The following is a 19885-nucleotide window of genomic DNA, read 5'->3' as shown; positions in this document are numbered from 1 at the left end:
TGGAGCCCCGCGCTGGGCAGGGAGAAGGGGAGCACCCTGTGTCCTGGCCGATTTGCAGCGCTCTTTCCAACTTTTGTGTCAAAGCTCTTGTCTCCTTCCATCGGCTTCACCCCCCGAGTTGCCCCCAGCCCGGCTGTCAGCCGCCTTTCTGCCGAGCGATGGCTGGCAGTGCTGCGTGGCCATGCCCGGTGCCTTCGGGAAAGGGGCATCGCCCAGCCCAGTGCCAGCCAACCCCGCTCAGCATCACCTCCCTCCCCTCGCCGGCTCCTCGCCCTTTTCCCTGATGAGAGATCAGCAGCTGAAGCTGCTTGCGCCGCAAATCTGGCCCCACAGTGCCTCCTGTCCATGACTGCAGTGTAGGGACCCCACGAGCATCTCGGGGTCCTCGCTGTGTGGAAACACGCACAGATGCATGGCGCCAGTGGTGCAGCCCAGTCCAGCCTCTCATTTCTTATTTTGCTCTTCCAGCTCAGCTGTCAGCACATGTTTCTTGTGCGTATCCACTGTGGCTGCTTGATCTGCAAGGCTGGGGACGTAATTAATGATTTCCCTGCCCAGCTCTGGCCGTAGCCCCGTGACTTTGGTAGCAAGAGGTTGTGTCTGACTCCCAGCCCTTCTGAGTGGGAGCAGCCACAGAAGTTTCGGGAGCTGGGGAAGAAGCACTGCCGGTGGGATGTCTGACCCTGTTGTGTCTCCTGCCCCCAGGTTCGCGAAGCTCTTGCTCCGTCTCCCAGCCCTCCGGTCCATCGGCCTGAAATGTCTGGAGCACCTCTTCTTCTTCAAGCTAATAGGCGACACGCCGATCGACACCTTCTTGATGGAAATGCTGGAAGCGCCCCATCAAATGACTTAGAGAACTGCTGCTGGGTCAGTCCCTCGCCCGGCCGGGGTCTCGCGGGGCCCCTTCCTCTGCTTTCCTCCGCCGCCCCAGCCCGTCCCTTCCTCCTCTCCCCAGCGCTGGAGGCACTGTCTGATCCGGGGCGACCCCTCTGCCGTCCTGGCCTCCTCGTCACCTTCACCCTTGTCCGTTTGCTGTCACTGCTGCACCTCAAGACCTGCTCGCTGGTTCCCTGCGCTAGATGTAGAGAAGTGGGAGCGGAGAGAGCTTGCCACCCGCCGTCCCGGCTCGCACCCCCGCCCTGGTCCCTGCCGTGCCATGAGTTTTGGGGTGAGCTGCCGGCCGGGCTTGGCATCACCCTGCCTGTGTGTGCCGCGGCCAGCGGTGATTGCCCCGGGGGCAGGAGCGGGGATGGGACGGTCCCAGCCCTTGGGGCAGTGGGATTTGGACAAGCCGAGGGGAGTGGTTGAACTCGCTGGATTGCAGCTGGCTATTTTCAGAGGATGGAGTTTTTGAAAAAGAGAAGAGAAAAAAAAAAGAAAAAAACAGAATTCTATTTTTGGTTTCTAACTATTATTAGTAGTCTTGGTAGTTACTTCGCGGAGGGAGAGGCAGCCCGGCCCGTGCCACACAAGTGAGTCACCTGTGGCTGCACAGAGCCTTCTTTCAGTTAAAAGCAGAAGATTTGGGACTGAGCTTTATTCTCCCCTCAAATAACAAAGCACCTGGTGGCACTGGGAGCTGGGGTGCCCTCTCTTCCTCTGTGGGGGGTGTCCCGCGGGCAGCAGCACCTGAAAAATCCCCTCTTTGCCATCCTGGAGGGCAGCCAGGCGTCGCTGCTCTTCCCAAAGATGCTGCTGCGCTCGGCGCGGAGCTGCCCACGCAGACACAAGCCGGCTGGAACACTTGCTTTAAGGCTGCCAGGGACTCAACGCTGCCCTTCCCCGACTCGCGGGGTCTTGCCAGACCCCTGCCGTCAGCACGGCGCCCAGCATCCCAGCATGGCCCCACTCAGGGGGTTCGATCCACGCTTTATTTCAAGGGCTGTTGCGTTGGAGCAGCAGGAGCTGGTGTGTCGGCAATGGATCCTTCGTGGTTTTTTGGTCCTGACCTGGTTCGCTGAGGTTGGGGGGGTGTTTCCAGCTGATGGGGTCGGCTCGGCAAAACGCCCTCTCTATGCCCGCGTTGCGGGTACGCAGCAGCCCAGGGTACCGGCAGCCGTTTCCCCTGGTCCCGCAGCATCGGAGCCTTCGCCTCGTGCAGGGGTTTCAGTTGCTCCCGTTGACTCAGCAGCTGCTGCGCAAAACACTGCAAGGCAACAATTAGTGGGAGTACTTGGCCAGGCTGGTAATTGTGGCTGTTAATTAGTGGTGAAGCAAGAACAGGGCTCCCCCTCCCCTGAATTTTCCCAGTTGGGCAGGGATGTGGGGGCTGAGAGGTCCCAGCTGGGTAGACCCCCTGCCCACATGAGCAGTGCACCATCCCGAACGGGATGCCGAGAGCACCAGAAGCACCTTGGCTTTTGCATGGTCCTTTTGGGAGATGGACAGGTTTTGGGTTTTTTTTTTCCTTACTCCCCATGGGATGGGATTCTGTGGGGAGACACCAGCCAGGGAGCATTTCCCCTTCACTGCCCCATCTCACCCTCATCACGTGTCTTCAGGGCTCTACCAAAAAAAAACGAGTTAGAGGAAAAGAAAAAAACAAAGCAGAGGAAGTGGTGAGGGATGCTGGGGAGGGTTTTCCCCCCTTGGCAGGACGGACTGTCCCAAACACACTGTGGGACCGGTGCTCGGAGCCAAGACCGAGGTGCCTGCGGTTGGCTTGGGGCCAAGGGCTTCCCCACCGCTTTCACATCTTCTGAGCTTCAAAAAGGCTAAGTATGAGGTCCCCAAGGTATTTCTTTTTCTTCTTTCTCCCCATGGGTTGTAGCTGGCTCTTCAAACATCTCCTTTGTGCCTGGAGGGGGATGGAGCAGTGCGCACCAGCCCCTGCCTCTGTTTTGGAGGGAACACAGTTGTCACCCTCCTGTTGTCGTCCCGCCTGGCAGCTCCAGTCCCCGGCTCCGTCCCCTGCCGTTAACCAGGCCATCTCATTGCTAAATAAATCCTCAAGATTTCAGGTCATAACTTTCCCTTAGGCTGGCCTGAAGTGGCAAATCCACAGAGGCGGGGAAAGTGTTTTGGCTGTGTCTCCCCAGCAGCCTGCGTGCCGCCGAAAATATTATTAAACAGCTTCACCCCGCAAGAATTTGCCAAGAAAACTAGGCGAGAGAAATGAAATATGTAAAGGGTGCCAGTAAACACGAGCAGGCTGCTCCTTGCCAGCGTAAGGCTGGCGCGGGCCCGCGGGGGGCTTGCGGGGAGGTGTTAGCGCCCGGCCGGCCGGCACGGAGCTCAGCCCGGGGCCAAACCAGCCCCCGGCCCGGCTGGGGAGCCTGGAGAGGATGAGGGTGCTTTGGGAAAGAGTCGGTGGACATTGCACTAGAATAAACCCGCTGTCCTTCTCCGTTGGGTGGAACCACTTTTTTTCCTGACTGCTGGTTTGGAAGTGGCTGTTTGATGCTGGGTGCTGAGCTGTGGTGGCTTGCGAGGCTGCGAGCTGGCCGGCTGCGGCCCTGGGCGTCGCTGGGCTGCAGAGCAGGAGCTCCCGTCCCGTCCCGTCCCGTCCCATCCCATCCCATCCCATCCCATCCCATCCCAGTTAGCCTTTGATCTGATTGAAAAAAAAAAAAAGCCACAACCAGGGGAGTGTCCTCAGCAAACAGCGTGGTGCGAAGGGGAAAGCTCTGCGGGCCAGGCTCCGTCAGGCCACGTGTCTCCGTGCCTCAGTTTCCCTGACGGAGCAGCGCACGGCCCCCGTTCATGCCCTGGCTGAGGAGGGATTTGGGGACAGGCCGAGCTTTGTCCTGGGCTTTCTCTTTTCGGCGGGTGTCGAGCGAGCCCCCACATTGCTGTAACTCAGTGTGACTGTTGCTTTTGCTGGAGCTCTGTGATTCCCCCCGGCAGCGGCTGCGGGCATTTTGGGCTGCCAGCGGGTCCTGAACGTGGGGGATCAACCCCCAGAGCCCGGACCCCAGCCCGCCCCGCGCCTCCCCCTCCGGCATCACCAGCCCAGCCCTCCCCATGAGATGGAAAAGCTTTGTGCATCCGGTAACATCTGCCGCAGCAGCCTTAAAGCAACGTGCTTTTGCATGAGTTTGAGTCTTTCATTTGTATTCTTTTTTCACTTTTGGCTTTTTTTTTTTTTTTTGTCCTCATCATAATTATAAATATACTACATGCTTGTTTGACGAGGTGATACCTGGGTAAAAGAGAAAAAAAGGCACATTATCCACTAGAGAGGTAGAACTTTCATGTAACCAGATCTTTGTCCTCTTGCAAAAATCTGGTTTGATTAGGGTGATCTATTTTTTAATTATTATTATTTTTTTAATTTTTTTTTTTGTTGGTGGGACAATCTTTAATTTTCTAAAGATAGCACAAACATCGGCTTTTCAGCCACCCGCCTGCCACCCTGGGATGTTCCTCCCTGCCTCCTCGCCCGCGCACGGTCCCCCCGAGCCCTAACCCCAAACCCAGCCGAACCCGCGGGCCGCCCTGCGAGGACGCTGCAGCTTCCCGCACATCATCGGCGTGGACGAGCCCCGCTGCCAGGTGGGAACCCCAGGAGCGGAGTTCCGGGCGGAGGACCTTCACCTCCCCGGCGCCCGTGGGTGCAGGAAGCCCACCCGAGCCCCGTGAGCTGGCCGGCAGCCCCCTCTGCAACTTTGCGCCCGATGCTGGTGACGGCGGGGCCGTGGCGCGGGAGCTGGTCCGGCCCCGTGGGCGAGGAGCGTGCGTGACCTGGTTCCAGTTGATGCGTATGTGCGTGTGTATACATGTATGTACTGTAGATATATACACTGTACAAATAGCCTCACTCACATATACAGATAGTATAACCCTAGCAATCACAGACTTTTTGTGGGTTTTTTGTTTTTGTTTTAAGTCAATTCTTTTTTCCTATTTTTTTCCTTGCTTTTTTTTTTTTTTTTTTTTTTTGCTTCATGTAAGCGAGTACATTGTATCTGAAGCCCTTTCCGAATTGGCAGATGCCAAATCTGGATCTTTATTCCTCGAGACAAAGGAACTGCATCTATTTTAAGATGCCTTTTTGTTTTGTTGGTTTTTTGTTTGGTTTTTTTTTTGTTGTTGTTGTTGTTGTTTTTCTTTTGAGCAGCAGGTGGTTTTGAGTAAAAATAGCTTTAGCAATTCCCAGTACTTAGTGATGGATGCCTTGGCTATGGGAGCATAGCTAAAAAATAAAATACGTTAAGATTTAGAATGACAAAAAAAAAAAGATAAAAGATAAGGAAAATTATCTAAAGCATCAATAAAGTTAAAATCTATTTTTGTACAAATGTAATTTTATCCCTTACGTATTCTTGGATATTTTCTTTCTGAATTGTTTTGTTTCTTCTACAGAGATTGTTATAAACTCTCTCTATTTTTCTCTTTTTCTCTCTTTCTCTCTGTAAATGTTCAACCCCAGAGACAGGGATCTGGAGAAGAGGGAGAAACTTTTGACCGTGTTTTAAAGGCTTTATATGAAATCTCTTTTGAAATAATTTTTTTGAATGAACTTTTTATTTTTTTCCCCACTTCCAAAATCTTTTTCGGGGGGGGGCGGGACGGGGAGGGATGGGCTGATCTGGGGGTGTCTTTTGTCACGTATATCCGGCGTTCCCGCAGGTCTGTTTTACTGTGAAATCACTACCGTATATTATTATTCACTTTAAAAAAAAGGAAAAAATGAAAAAAAAAAAAAAGAATTGCTGCTGGAAACGCCAGTATTTTGATGAACAATTGTATTAGAATTGTGAAAAAAAAAAAGAAAAAGAAAAAAAGAAAAAGAAAAAAGGAGAAAAAAAAAAGAAAATATATGAGCATTTTAAAATATAACCCAGTCCAAGTCCTCTTCTGTTCTTCACCGGTGTGTCCTGAGTTACTCCTTTGGGTCCCCCGGTGGGGGGGCTGTCCCCGTTGGGAGGGTCCCGTGCCTGGGCGCCATCCCTCCTGCTCTCTGCGGGGCCGAGTCCCTGCGTAAATCCAGCCTGGCTGGACGGAGCAACGGCAGAACTGGGGTGGAACCCCGGGACGCAGCGATGGAGATTTTTTCCCTTTCCCTTCCGGAACGAATTTCAGATCCTTTGACGTCTCCAGCTGCACCCTGCCAGGGACACCATCGTGCGCGTCCCTCTGCTCCTTTCTTTACACCCAACAAGTGGCCGCTGTGGCCACCGGGATGGCCAGTGTGGCCAGACCCCTGGGGACACTTGTGGCTGGTGGCCTTTCCCTGCGTGGGTGGCAGTGGGGTGACCGAGGCCACCCTGGGCGCATCGCAGGGCTGTGGGCAGGGATGGTCCCCGTGCCATCGGTCCCCGGCTCTGCCTGGAGGGGCTCGGTTTTGGGGTGAGCCCAAACCGAGCACCCACGGGCCATGGAGGGTGGGCAGCACCCCCAGCCTGGTGATGAGGATGTATCGATGGGGGATGCGGGGGGACAACGGGCTGTTTTCCAGGCCCCATCCCTCCTGGGTCGTATCAGTGCCTGCGGAGCGGGAGCATCGCTCCGAGGGAGGTGCTGGGAGCCGCGGTGCAGCGGCTGCGTGAGCAGCAGCCGTTAGCGCTGGCCTAAGCTTAACCTGGATTTGTTGCCAGGTACAAACAAGATTGAACTTGCTCTTGGGTTTACAGCGGAGATAAATCCTCCCCCGACGGCTGCAGAGCCGGTCAAATAGAGAAGGAAAATGAGAGTTTCAATTTGGTTAGTGACGATCCGTGTGTTTCTAACTCGGCCGCAATATTTTTTCATTTGGGAAGCGCTGGGAGGTGGATGGCGGAGGGCAGGGGAAGGGGCAGGGGGGATTCATAGCTTCGGCAGCAACCTGCTGCTCCCCAACGCGGGGCCACCGCCTGCTCCCACCCCCTGGCCCACTCTGGGAGAGCCCAGGGACCGGGGAGCACCCGGCCAGCCGCGCTCACCCGGCTGACGGCTCCTGGTGCAGAGGCTGGGTTTGTGTCTTGTTAACTTCCAGGCAGCAGTTTGTGTTTAGAGAGTAAATATTTACCTCCCTCCCTAAGGGCTTTTTCCCCCCTCCATGTCCCAGGGGGGAGCGAGCTGGGATCTGCGGGGCAGCGCTCGCCGGGATGCTCGCCCTCGCTCCTCGGGCTGGCCGGGTTACCGCTGCCCGCTGGCTCCAAACCCACGCTTTGCTTTGAAAAACGGGCTTTGCTTCTATATTTAAAGATGCTAATAACAGAAAGAAAAGCAAGGCCTAGCTAACCACTGCTTTTTATTATTTTTTTTTTTTTCTGGTGGGTGATTGCTGCTGTGTTCGCTGCTGTTCCCCCGGGAAGATGGGGGGGCTTTTCCAGGCCCCCAAACCCAGCTTTGGGGAAGGGCTCTGCTCCCCCTCCTCCGCTGCTGGGAAGGGAGGAGGAGGTTTGTACCTTGGCCAACTGGCTGCCGTTTCTCTGGCTTCTGCGGGGATCAAAGTGCCTGTTTTGACTCCCCTCCTGATTCCGTGATAAAAGAAGATGGTTGTAATGCAATTAAATATTTCTCAGGCGCAACGGCTTGGGGTTTTTGTTGTGTCTCGGGGCTGGGTGTGCGCAGGATTCGCCCTTGCCCTCGGAGACACGGAGCTCCGGGATGGCACACACAAAGGGGTCCAGAGCTCTCTGGTTTATCAGGAGACTCCTAATACCAGATTTCCTTAAATCCCAAGCTTTTGAAGGTGTGGGATCAGGCGAGGACTTCAGCCTCCTCTGCAAAACACCATCCTGGTCCTCTGGGTGCGTGAGGGGATGCCGAGTGGAAGATGCTATGTCGGGGCGGGTGTGAGGAGCATGCTCGGGGTGCTCGCTCTGGGAAATGTATCTTGCTTGGGGGCACCAGGCTGGCCACTTAATTTCTGCACATCCCCAGTGTTGACAGAGATGGAGTGAGGTGTCAGCAGGCTGTTTTGAAATCCTTAAGAGAAAGGCTGTGATCCCGGTCCGCTCGGTGCCTCAGTTTTGCAGTGAGGAGGGGCTCTACAAATAAATACAGACAGATGAGCTCTTTCACTGGTAATTTGTCACTTCATAATTGCCAAAGAAAAGCAGGTTAGTTTTCTCCTCCTGACCTCTCTCAAGTAGCCTTTTCACCCCAGCTGGCCCTGGGGCCAGGGTCGGGGTCCCGCCGTGCCCCCGGGGGGTCAGCCTTTCCTCCGTGTCGGGGCCACAAAGGGCACCTTGGCTTTCGGCATCACTTTTTCCAAGAGACATTCACCAGGAGTCTCCCCACGGCATCACCGAGCGGTACACACACCGACACCCGGGCGTGCCCCAGGGCACCTTTGCCTTCTGTGTCACATTTTCCAAGCGACATTTCCACAGGTTTCCCCATGGCATCAGCAAGTCTCACAGATACCAACCCTCGGGATGCCTCCGCCACCTCGCCCGTCTGTGTGGGTGGAAACGGGAGCAGATGGGAGCACTGGGAGATTGGTGCACAGCCAGCTTGGAGAATGTGGTACAGGGTCAGTCCCTGGTACAAACCAAATTTGGGCTCCCAAGTGGGGACGCACCTGAGGATGCAGCTGATAACCCTTCCTTGCCCTGGTGCTCCCCTCTCCATCCCTGGCTTCCCAGGGTGGTGTGGGGGCTGCGCTCCAGCCATTTCCCTGGTGGGATTTGGGCTGGAGACCCCTGGGGTGGTTCATCTACGGGAGCGAGCGCGGCCGACGGCGTGCGGAGGGCAGGAGGCTGGGGCCCAGGGGCGGAATTTCGAGAAGGCTGCGGGCCAGCAGCTCCCAGGAGGGGGGCAATCCCATGCCGGGGTGGGACAGTGCCTCGGGCAGCCCCTGGGGTCCGGCCTGGCCCGTCCGAGCGAAGAGCAAAGTGCTGCTGCCACCTCCCGACCAGAGAGAGCCCTGTCCGGGTTCCGATCCCCCTGTCCGGGTTCCGATCCCCCTGCCCGGGTTCCGATCCCCCTGCCCTGGTCCCAGTCCCCTTCCTGGGTCCTGATCCCCTTGCCCTGGTCCCAGTCCTCCTGCCCCGGTTCCGATCCCCCTGCCCCAGTCCCGATCCCCTGTCCCGATCCCAATCCCCAGCCCAGGTCCCGATCCCTTGTCCTGGTCCCAATCCCCGTGCCCAGGACAGCCCCAGGGCTGGAGCTGAACAACCCATGGAAAAATCCTGCTGTTTCAGTTTTTGACTCACTTTTGACAGCATCCTGGAAGGCTGCGAAGTCCGTGAAGAGAAGCTCTGCCTCCCTCTCATGCTCCCTGGTGCCATCCATGGACCTCGGGCCTTTCTGAGCCCATCCGCTGGGCCATTTTCTGTCCCTGAAAGGTGCTTCACTCTCAGACACCTCCATTTCCTTCCCTCCTCTTTGCCCTGACTCTGACATTTCTGTCCTGACTCTGAAATTTCCTGCTGCAGTGAGTTGGGCAGAATAGCAGCCCACCACCTAAAAAGCTATATCTTAAGTATTTTAACTCATTTTTCTTCAAAGAATACAAGGGCCTGATTTTTCCTTGCAATACGACAAAGGGTTAACAGAATGCTTGAAGTGAAGTATTGTCTAAAATGAGTATCTTCCATTTCCAACGAGCCTGAGATCCCAAGGCGCAGGCAAGAAATACTAGCCACAAAAATTCTGCATCTCTCTCCCTTACAACACTGGCAGTGAAACCTTGTTTGGCTTCATATGCAAGATTTTCCATCCTGTGCTCCAACGCAGCTCAATTCCACTAAGCCCACATCTTGTTTTTCTACTGACAAAGTGAGGTATGATTCTTGGCTCGCTGATTTTCTGCTGTGGAAGACGAAATGAAAAGATGCTTTTAAAGCTCATTCACTCAACACTCAACCCAAAACCCAGGGGGATGGTCAAATGGAAATTCGCTAAAGTTATCAGACAGGCTTTCTGCTGTATTTCTTTTACAGTGGGTATTAGGCTGGAGAAAATTAAATGAAGACACAAATGTTTGCTAGGATACTGTTAAAGGAGGAACAGCCCGATGGGTAAAACAGCCAAGTCATTTAATTTATTTTCTTATAAAAAGCTTGTGTCTAAGTCGCTGTGATTCCTGAGGACACAGCTCTTGGTGTTCATCTTGTCCAGACCTTTTAATTTATAACATAAAAGTACCCTACCTTGTAATAAGTGTGGCCACGTCCTTTGCCATGGTAGGGGCTACCTCGTACGGGTTCACCGCGGAGCTGGAGGGAGACGAGAGGAGGAAGGGGAATCGCCTGGCTCAGGGTCAGCCGGCGGCCGGGAGCAGAGCAGGGAGGGTGCTCCCACCCAGCCCCGTCCACCCACCACAGCCTCCCACCACCTTCCTGCTTGGCTGCCTGGGAACTTCGCAAGCTGGAGCCCCTTCCTGGGGGTCCCTGCCCCTTTCTGCTCGATCAGGGGGTCATTTTCCATTTATCCTGGCTGTGGTGAGAAAGGAGCCGGGGTACGGCACCACCACCATCATAGGAGGGTGCTGGGGCCCTAAGGACACCATGTCACCAGGAGGGTCTGGAGGAGCTGGAGGGCTTCACCTCCACGGCAGGGAAGGTGGTCTCCAATGTCCTGGTAGATCCTGGGAGAGGGGTTATACCACACACCACAGACACAAGACCTTTGACTTTCCCACATCTCCCACCAGCCCAGCATGAGGGAAAAGCCCTTCCTCACCCCCGGACTGGAAATCGAACAGACTCTGAGCATCATGTGCCACAGGACGAGCAGAGAGGGGTGGCACTGTCCCCGCACCCCAGGTCTCTTGCCCCCCATCAGTCACTAGCCAGGGCCCGTCATCCCTGCCCCATCCCTGCCCATCCCTGCCCCATCCCTGCCCAGGAACTGCTGGCAAGCGAGGAGGCTGAACGGGGCCAGGTTGGGAGGGCTGCTCCTGGGTGTCCATGGCCATCAACATCTGCCTCCCCTCCCAGCTCGCTGCCTGAGCAGACACACCAGGACGTGGGTTCCTGGGCGATCCGAAGACATTACCTAATCCTCTGAAACTGGATCCTCCCGTCAGACTCCGGTTGGATGAGAAAAGCTTGCTCTGGCCTGTCTGTTCCTGCTCCAAAAATGTTTCCCTCCTTATGGCAAAGAACGTGCTGTGCACAATTTCCTGCTATCTGGAGGGTGGAGGTGGGTCCCCAAAGACCCCATGGATTAACCCCTGCCTGGAAAGATCTCCTCACATGCTGATAAACCTTCTTTTTTTTTTTTTTTCAGGGGACCACACTGTCTCTGCCACCTTTCTCTGCTGGAAATTCCCACCTCTTCTGCCCCAAGCTCTCTGCCGTGCCCCTTGAAAGAAGCGTGTTGACAGCAGATTTCTTCAAGCACATGAGAAGTGCTCGCCGTGAGTTTCAGGCTCTGCATGACAAAGCCAGTACAGCCCAGTTCAGCCAGTTTCTAGCTCTGACCCTACACGGCATCGTGGTCCCAAGCACAAACCAGAACTGTTCTGGTGACAGCAGAGAGAGTGGGGAGGAGGGGTCTCAGGGGCCAGTCTGTGGTAGTGAGCAAAGGGTGAGCCACACGAAGTTCCCCATGAGTAGAGCCATTTGCACCATGCAGCTGGCTGTGGATTCACTGGTGTCTAATACGGGATGCTCCCACACAATAAAAATCTGTAGTGGAGTAAGTGAGAGGCTGAAACTGGGTCAACCGACCAGCGCTTCCTCCGGTGTGTGTCCCTCCTGTGTCTCTTGGTCCCTGCAGGGACTGTGGCAGCAGAAGGGCTGGGTGGGGTTCAGGAAGGCCCCTGGATGGCTTGGTAGGGTGCAGGCAGCCCATTTCCGCATCCTTGCTGGGTGCTGGGGACTGTCCGAGCATCTCAGCCTGCTGACAAGTGGGAGGAAGGCTGGCAGGAGAGATAATTTGTGGCTAGCTGTTTGCTGTTGTCACTCCAACCATTTTACCTTAAGAGGCAATAAGGATGAAAGCCAATAATAAGCAGCCAGCCATCATTTGGGGGGAAAAGGCTGTAATTTACTCTGCCAGGGCTGCGGGGAGTCCATCTGAGGCTGGTGTTATTGACAGGAAGTCTATACGGTTTGTTTCTTACAGTACTTATGTGTGCTCAGAGCAGTTGAGGGTGACATTTTTAAAATCTAAAAATATACAGCTGGTAGCAAACTTCCAGCAGCATGGAAGGGAGGAGAAGGATTTATGCTCAGAACGTTTTGAACTTTACGAAAAGTACGTTTGTAAAAAAGGTTTTAAAGGGCTCACAGGAGGGGAGCAGTCCCCGGGCTGCTGCTGGCCGGGGCCGTCGCTGGAGCTGTGGGGTTTCGCCCGCCGGTGCTCTGCTGAGGGACCTTGTCCAGGGCAAGACTGTCCTCCTGAAGGAGCCAGGAGCTTTTGTGCAGCCGCGGGCTGTAACCACTAAACCCGGCTGTGCCTCCACGGAGAGCCCTGGGTGGGATTTCTGTGCTGTTGGGGAGAATCATCCCCCGGGCAGACACCGTTGCTGTGTGCGAGCAGGGCGCACAGCTTATCCTGCTCCTGCCTGCCACTGTTCTGTAGCCTTTGCTGGACCAGGTCAGCCTGCGGCCACGGGCAAACCCAGCTCCAGTGGGAGCAGACACATCCCCTTTGATCCGGTCCAGAGGACGGGGCTACCTTACACGTGTCATCCCAGTAAACGCGGGTTTTTAATCTCCAAGGAAGATGATTGGAATTCTGATTTTCTTCTGCTCAAAACAAGCAGTAACCTTGCTGATGGCGACACTTCCCTTGGGAGTATGAGGGCTTGATCCTATGAATCTGGGGAAGCCAATGATTAAGATCTGCCATAGCCTTTTCCACAAGGAACATCAACTCCTTCCTTCTCCTCAAGCCATCGTCTTGTGGGGGAGGGAGGAGGTGGTTTCAGGAACAACGAATGACTAATCTCTCTCCTGCCTCTGCCAAGGGAGAACAACCAGCCACACGAGCATCCCTGCTGCTTGCGAGAGCTCTGGGACGTCAGCGGGGTTATGATTTATGGCAATCAATCCATCATCCTTATTTATAGCAGCAGCTCGATGGGAGATTTCACACGTGAAGATTGGCTTGTTCTATGGCCTTGCTCCTGCCAGAATTGTCTCTGGGCCTCCTGACCTTCCTGGGGGGCTTTGCCACGCCCACATGGGAGGTGCCATTCCTACCCCATTCTCACCCAATTTTCCCCTTCTTATTGCCTCTATCATTAGAGCACTTTCTCTTTTTTTTTTCTTTATTAAAAATGTGATCTTTACCTCTGTGAAATGGCCATCTTGACTATTAACAACACCTTCTCACTTGCCAGCTGCTGTTGTTTGGGCCCTTTCCCATCCTGCTGGTGTTTTGCTTGTTTGTCCTGCTTGCTCCTGGATGTCTCGGTGCCCACCGGTCCATGTGGGCTGTCGCTGGTTTCCAGGACCCTAGGATCTCCTGGTCATCTGGGAAAATCTGTTTTCCTCTGGAAAGCAATGGGGTCTTCTAATCCACTTTGCGGTAGAAGGCTTGAAAACTAACAGTCCTGAAGGGGCAGGAAACATACGGCAAATAAAAGGGATGTGCACATAGGAATGAGCCCGTAAATCCCGTGATCCCGTGACAGCAGAAGGGAGAGAGGGTCTTGCAGTCACCTGGGGATTGCAATTATGTTTTCTCTTTAATTAGCTGGGAATGGGCACCCTGGAAACCCTTTTTCCTGTTGTAACACTCGGTGACAGTGAGAAAAAGTGTTGCAGCCGCTGTTTAAACCTGAACCTGCTCCCAGCGGCTGGGTCAGCCCCGTTCCCGTGCCGTGACGAATGGAGCCCTGGGACGCGCCGCCTGCAACAGCCAAATCACTTACCTCGAAAATGCAAACCTTATGGAGAGCGAATCAATAATTTCTGGAGCCTGGGTTTCGCTGACACGCGGCCCGAGCCCGCAGGAAATAAACCCTTTGTTAATCTTTCTCGAGAGGCGCGCAGTCTCCTATAAAAAGCTTCTGAAGTAAGTAACTAATTACAGCCTGCACGAGGCTCTGTCTGTCACCCCCGACAGCTCTGTGGGACAAGGGGCTGCGGCGCCGCTGGCTGCGATGATGGACGAGCGCGCGCGGGCTCTTGGCTTCGCTCTGAAAGAGGAAGAATTAATGGGCAAATAAATTACAAATCAATTATTAAACCTTAGCAGCATGCAGGGCCCTGTTCGGAGTGAGTATCAAATATACATTTCTAATTAACTCAACAACTCTTGTCTAATGTGCTCTGGATGCTACCTACTGCTAGAAATATGAATTTTTGTCATGTGCTCTAAATAGAGCCTTTCATTTCTCTCTTCTTGCCTACCCAGACAGTTCAGGCTGCAGGTCTGTACGGAGCACTCGTTATGCATAGACAGGACTGAGAGACCCCCAAAACTTCATGCTGGGACCCAGGACGGCCCCGGGGCAAGCAGCGTGGTGGGGAATGAATCCAACATGTACTAAGTGTGCTGTGGGACTTTGTTTGCCCCAAATCCCCCATTAAAAGGGAAGCCACGGTACTTTCCTCCCCTCCCTGCTCCCATGGGACTGTCTGTCGGCACCCGGAGCTATTGCCAGGAGAATAACCGCTGCCTGATACCTGCCTGCAGTGTCTAGACAGATCCCAGGCCAGAAGTTCTTCCTGGAGCACTAAGAAAATAAAAGGGCTTGGCAGATGGATGGCTGCGCTTACACACCCACCTCCGCTCTCCTTGGGTGAATCGTGTCCTCCAGTTATCAGCGTGCTTCCAGACTCAGCACCACTGCTCCTGGGTGAGAGGGGTGTAAACGGACAGGATTCCCTCAAGGAATTTCCCATCACTGGGGTATGGATGGAGGGTGATTTTACAGGGTTCGAGGTGGAGTGAATGCCAGAATCACTGCAGTGCCAGGCTCCTTGAAGGATCCAAACCTGTGAGGTATTCCTGCTCCGTACCATGGCAATATTTCTGCTGCTCACTAATCAATTATAATTCTTAGACAAGCTCCCATATGGTGCCTTTATAAATCACTCTCTCCAGTTATCAAGCCTGTCTTACTTGCCTGACATGAGCTATAAGGAGGGTGGTTTTTAGGCTAATGTTGACTCAAGCGCACAGAATGTGATTTATTTATAGAGTTTTATAAAAGTGTTTTAAAAGTCAAAATCTGAGTCCTAAGGAGCTCAACAAAAGCTGAAGACTCATTCCGCAGTCTCTGCCTGAGCATTGCCATAAGAAGCCCTGGTTCAAAGCTGCTCTGTAAATACTTGTCCTCTGTCATGGCACAGAGGGGTCTGGGGGCTCAGGGGCAGCCCCTGCCCAAGGGACTTTAGCCGTGGTTCTTGCTATGGAGCAGCTCTCCATCACAGCGCTTGGCCCGCAGGGCAGAGACCCTGGGGACAGGCAAGGGACTTGGGCAGTGACCTGAAGGTTGAGGACTTGGTGGAGGAGCCAGGACAAAGGGTCCGAGGAGAAAATGGAGTAGAGAGGAGCCCTTCGCCTCCCCATCGGAGTAGAAAAGAGCACAAGGTCCTTGGAGCACTGGGTTGCTCTGATCCTGAGCACAGAGGAGAAAACCAGGGGTATGGCAAAGCCGCCTGCCCTTGTCAGGGGCCAGACAGCAAAGGACGGGGGCTCTGGGTGCTGGGGTTCATCTCCCCGGGAGACCGGAGCTTTTCCCCGCTCGGCTCCCTCACACCGGCTCGCTTGCTCCCCCCAGTGCTGCCGAGCATCCCCCGCGTCTGGCTCCGCGCATCTCCCCCGCTCTCCAGTCCGGGTCATCCAGCCGTGAGGAAATTCCTCTCTTTCCAGGCCCCCTGCTTCTCTCCAGAAACACTTCTTCACTTCGGGGACCTTTATTTCTGGCATCGTGGTTTTGTTTTTGTTTTTTGTTTTTTGTTTTTTTTTTTTTGTTTTTTTTTGTTTTGTTTTGTTTTTTTTTTCCCAGAAATATGTTTCGCGTTTTTCCTGATCTAAACAGTCTATGTGCAGGATCACAGGGTGTGATCAGCCTCCTGACCTGTAGTTCTGTGCCTTGTCTCTCTGTTAGTTGAAGGATTCAGGATATTCCACTTTCTTTCACAAAAAAAAAATCACAACCAGCCTGCCCTGCTTGGAGATTGTGAGTAGCAGGCTTCTGGTTGAGAGCTCAAAAGTTCCGTTTTGCCATTCACCTCCCCATAGATACACGTCTAGTAGTCTCCCACCTGTAAGATTTCACACAATTTAAGCTGTGGGGTTTTTTTTTTGCCTACAACAGCTCTGAACTACACCAATGCTCTCTACTTCCCTGCGAGGACGCACATTTTGGTGCCTGGTGCTGCAGATTTTAGCCCCTCTCCCACAGAGCTTTGGTTCCAGCACCTGTAATGCGAAGAGTGCGTGGGGGTGGGGGGGCTCTTTCCACTCCTGACAGTGCTGAATGAACAGCGTTTTTCTTTTTCCCATGGGAAAAATACAAGCTGAAAGGAAAACCTAGTGCACCAGCTTGGTGACATACGGGAAAGGAACCTCCCTGGGCCTGTTGTGCTCACATGATTTGCATGATCTGAAGAGGATAAGAGTGTGGAAACCGGTGTTAGGAACCAGAATAAGAAGCCAGTGCTACGGACAGGTTTCTCAGGAATTCTCGGGAAGCTGTCAGTGACCAGCTTTGTTTCCTAGCGTGGACAAGTTAGAGCTTGCACCCGTTGTGAAGCAGTTTTGGGGAGGGCTGGAGGAAGCCTGTGGCTTGTTAACATGACAACAAGTTTATGCGAGGAAGCAAAGCTTTTACACTTGGGACCTTTGGTTCCCACTGGGTTTGTCAAGATCAAAAGGGGAACACAGCTCCCTTAACCCTGCCATTGCACGGCGTAAACCAGCTGCGGTGACACTTTAGATTGCAAACCGGCGGGGCTCGGGATTGCCGGGGTGGGTGGGCCCCCGGGGGTTCGGCTTTGTCGCCAGGGCCGGGGTCGAAGTTGGGGTTGGAGCGGGCGGTGCCCGGGTCCCTCCCGGCGGGCGGCATCCGGCTGGGCCGGTGCAGTGCCCCGTAGCGCCCACAAGGTGGCGCCGTAGCATCGCGCAGCCACTGCCGCCGCTCCCTCCCATTGGCTGCGCCGGCGCGTCGCCCTGGCAACCGGTCCTGCGCCCCCCCCCCCGCATCCCTGCGCCCCCTCCATCGCTGGGGTCTCCCACAAACTCTCTTCCTTTCCCCTTCTCTGCCCTCCCCGATCTCTGCCCCCGGGCGATCAGCAACGGCGGGGAGGCACCCACGCGCGTCTGCGTGAAAGCGCGCCCCCGAGCGGGAGGACAGCGGAAGGGGATTCAGGGCGAAACCTCTGCCAAACGCGGGTCACCCCGTAACACAGGGAGGGTTTTGCCAGGCTGAACGCTTTGCTGATGATGCCTCTGTGACTCTGCCGCTCCCAGACCTGAGTACCAGGCGTGTTCTCTCTTCCTTTCCTTCTCGCCCTGCCCCTTTTTCATTCCCTTGTCACGGTCTGAACTCCCAAGCGGCTCTGCTGGTGGCTGTTGCACGGCGTGCAGACTGAGATGCCCGTTTCGAGGGTCAGTCGTGCCAAATTCTCCAGGGAAGAACACAGTGGCTTTTTCTGAACTCAGACAGCAGCGCAGACAGCCAGGCCTTGGCGCAGAGTTGGGCAGTGGCCTGTGATAGGAACATCTGGTTGGCCGAGGCTGAGAAGCAAATGTACAGACTATCTAGAAACTCCAGAAAATCTTTCAGAGGCCAATTTTTCTTTTCTTCCTCCAGCCAGGTCTCATTCTTGCCCTGGGTGGAGCTAGATTTCTATTCCACTGGGAACGGTAAACTGTGTGCTGAGAGTAGAGAAGGCCCTTCAAACACAGCCCGTGGGATGGAGCACAGCCCTCCCAGGCCTTGGCTCTGCACAAATGAGATGTGTTCCCATGCAGATCACACTTAACTCTTTTTGTGCCTGCACTGGGGAGGCACAAACCAACAACCTTGTATAACTAAACAACCCTTCAGCCCACTACCTGTTCTGAGCAGGGAGACGGGAGGCATTGCGCTCACTGTCGTTTCTAAAACATCTCAGCAATAGACCCAGGGGGCTGCAGCTACGGCTCCTCTCTCCTCTCCAGCAAGGGCAGGACATCTGGAACGGGTTTGGTTGAGCTGTATTTGGACTCCCAACAGGAGGCTGGAAACCACCCCCTCACTGTGAGGAGTCTGATGCTCCGAACACACTGTATGTGACTTAATTTTGAGGTCTTTAAGTTGATTCAGTGATGAATTTGACCCAGACTCTCAACAGTTCTTGGCTGACTGCGTCCCTTCCCACCCCCTCATGCTACTAGTTCGGCGGGCTCTGTAGTCCCTAAGAAATCCTTAATTCATTTCTGATAAACTATACCTGCCTCATTCCCTAACAACTGTGCTGGGCCCACTGGTCAAGCGGTGTCATCGCAGTGGTCTTCTGGCACTGCAGCATCAGGGGAATGGTCCTGAGAGCGCTGCTGCATCCTTTGCTCCATCAGCTCAAAGGGAAGGTGCAGGATGGGGCCACCTCTGCTTTCTTACGGCCACTACGAGACTGCAGGAAAGCACCGCAGATGGGATTTCTCTGCTGACTGAGGAGGGAGGACCGGTCTGGCTACCACAGCCAGTGCTCCCTGCGCTCCCCTCCGGACCCCCTGGGACCACAGCTTTTCTGGTCCTGCCACAGCAGGGATTGTGTAGGGAGAAAGAGGCATTTTCAGCAGGGTGTGACTCCTCCTTCCCTTTCTCCAAGGGAAGGGAGCTCAGAGGAGAGAAGGCAGTGTTTCAAGCCCCTCCTTTGGAGTCTGCATTACCCTCCTCCAAGCCAGCTCAGTAAATTACATTCCTAATTGAAACCATGCCTAGATTATGCTCGCCTAAATCGTGGGGTGGGCATTTGTGCTTGTAGCGAGGCTGTTTGCAGAGGAGCTCTCCCGGTGTCAGCGTGCCGGCCTCTGTCACTAACAGGCCATTTGGCATTCCAGCACAGTCATAAATTTTTACCCTCCACCATACGCGAGGGTCAGTGGGACCTGGATGCCTCCAGCTGATGCAAACTGATGCAAATGCCTGATATGAGGCTGTCTAGATGCAGACTCGCCTCCCAAGCCCAAAGTCTACGGGTGGGTGGAAGTATCACCACAAAGGTATTAGCAACCCATAGAAAGGGGGGTTTATCAATGCCCTGGAAGTGCTCTGAGCTCAGGAAGGGGCTGGCGAAGGCTCTGTCAGGAGTCACCACTTCGAGACGGGGCGACAGGCAGCTGAGGAGCCCAGTCTGAGCTCTAGGGCTGTGAGAAATCCCACATGGCTCTGGGATTTCCAGATGTGGAGGCTGACTGCACCTGGATCACGTGGAGATGCACAGCACCCCTTGCTCAGGTCAGGACCTTTATCAGGTTCCCAACCTGGACCACGGGGTAATGGAGAGGCTGGGCCAGCTCCCAGTGGGATTGGGATGGGATGGGAGACTGTGGTCCAGCATCAGGCCCAGCAGACAGCGAGGTCGCTGTGCCCCAGCAGCCTGGATGCTCTGCACAAAGGCTGCGGCTTTCGCCACTCCCTTCCTTTGGCCGGGGAGCTCTCGCTGCCACGTGGCCTTTTCCACTACAGCTCCCTCCTCTCTGCCTTGCTTTGCTTCTTGCTCTTTTTCTTTTTTCCTCAGGAAACATCTGGAAGCTGAGTGAGAAGCATTAAAAGGGGGAGGGGAAGAGAAAAGAAAAGGAAAAAAAGCAAGGGGGAGGAGATCTTGGGAACACCATATGATTTCACTTTCCTAAGACAACTGCAATTATGCCTCCGAGGCTTTACCAGTCACTGTAGATTCAAACCATGCTGGATGATGTAAGTGGGAAAATATGAAGGCCCTACTGGCTCCACTGTCTGCTTAAAAAAAAAAAATTAGCTTCTGGCTTTTTATTTAACATTGTGAATCAGAAGGGTGCCGTCCAGATGGGCTTTTTCTTTATTGCTTTCCTAGCCTTGGTTGTGCTCAGCGATCCCTTGGGAGAGGGAAATGCCTCCTGTATCTATCCAGAGGAG

At 54.4% G+C, this 19885-nt stretch overlaps 1 protein-coding gene and 1 long non-coding RNA gene across 2 annotated transcripts in view; one reads left to right on the top strand and one right to left on the bottom strand.

The window, feature by feature from the left end:
- Nucleotides 1–3344, top strand: part of RXRA (retinoid X receptor alpha) — a 103658-nt gene extending 100314 nt beyond the window's left edge. The window contains exon 10 of the mRNA XM_086763838.1: nt 706–3344. Within this exon, the coding sequence (XP_086619964.1) occupies nt 706–853 (148 nt within the window). The 3' untranslated portion in view covers nt 854–3344. The remainder of the gene's footprint in view (nt 1–705) is intronic.
- A 3811-nt stretch (nt 3345–7155) lies between these two features.
- On the bottom strand, nt 7156–13778 carry LOC147598224 (uncharacterized). The gene is made up of 5 exons (XR_015260736.1): nt 13703–13778; nt 13162–13364; nt 10026–10091; nt 9087–9684; nt 7156–7916 (listed from the first exon to the last, which is right to left on the bottom strand). It is a non-coding gene; the product is annotated as an uncharacterized LOC147598224 (long non-coding RNA).
- Between the last annotated feature and the right edge of the window lie 6107 nt (nt 13779–19885).

This window comes from Chlamydotis macqueenii, chromosome 20 (genome assembly GCF_036417535.1).
Source record: "Chlamydotis macqueenii isolate bChlMac1 chromosome 20, bChlMac1.mat, whole genome shotgun sequence".
NCBI classification, from domain to species: Eukaryota; Metazoa; Chordata; class Aves; order Otidiformes; family Otididae; genus Chlamydotis; species Chlamydotis macqueenii.
The sequence above is the reverse complement of the archived record's forward strand: the minus strand, read 5'-3'. Positions and strand labels throughout refer to the sequence as shown.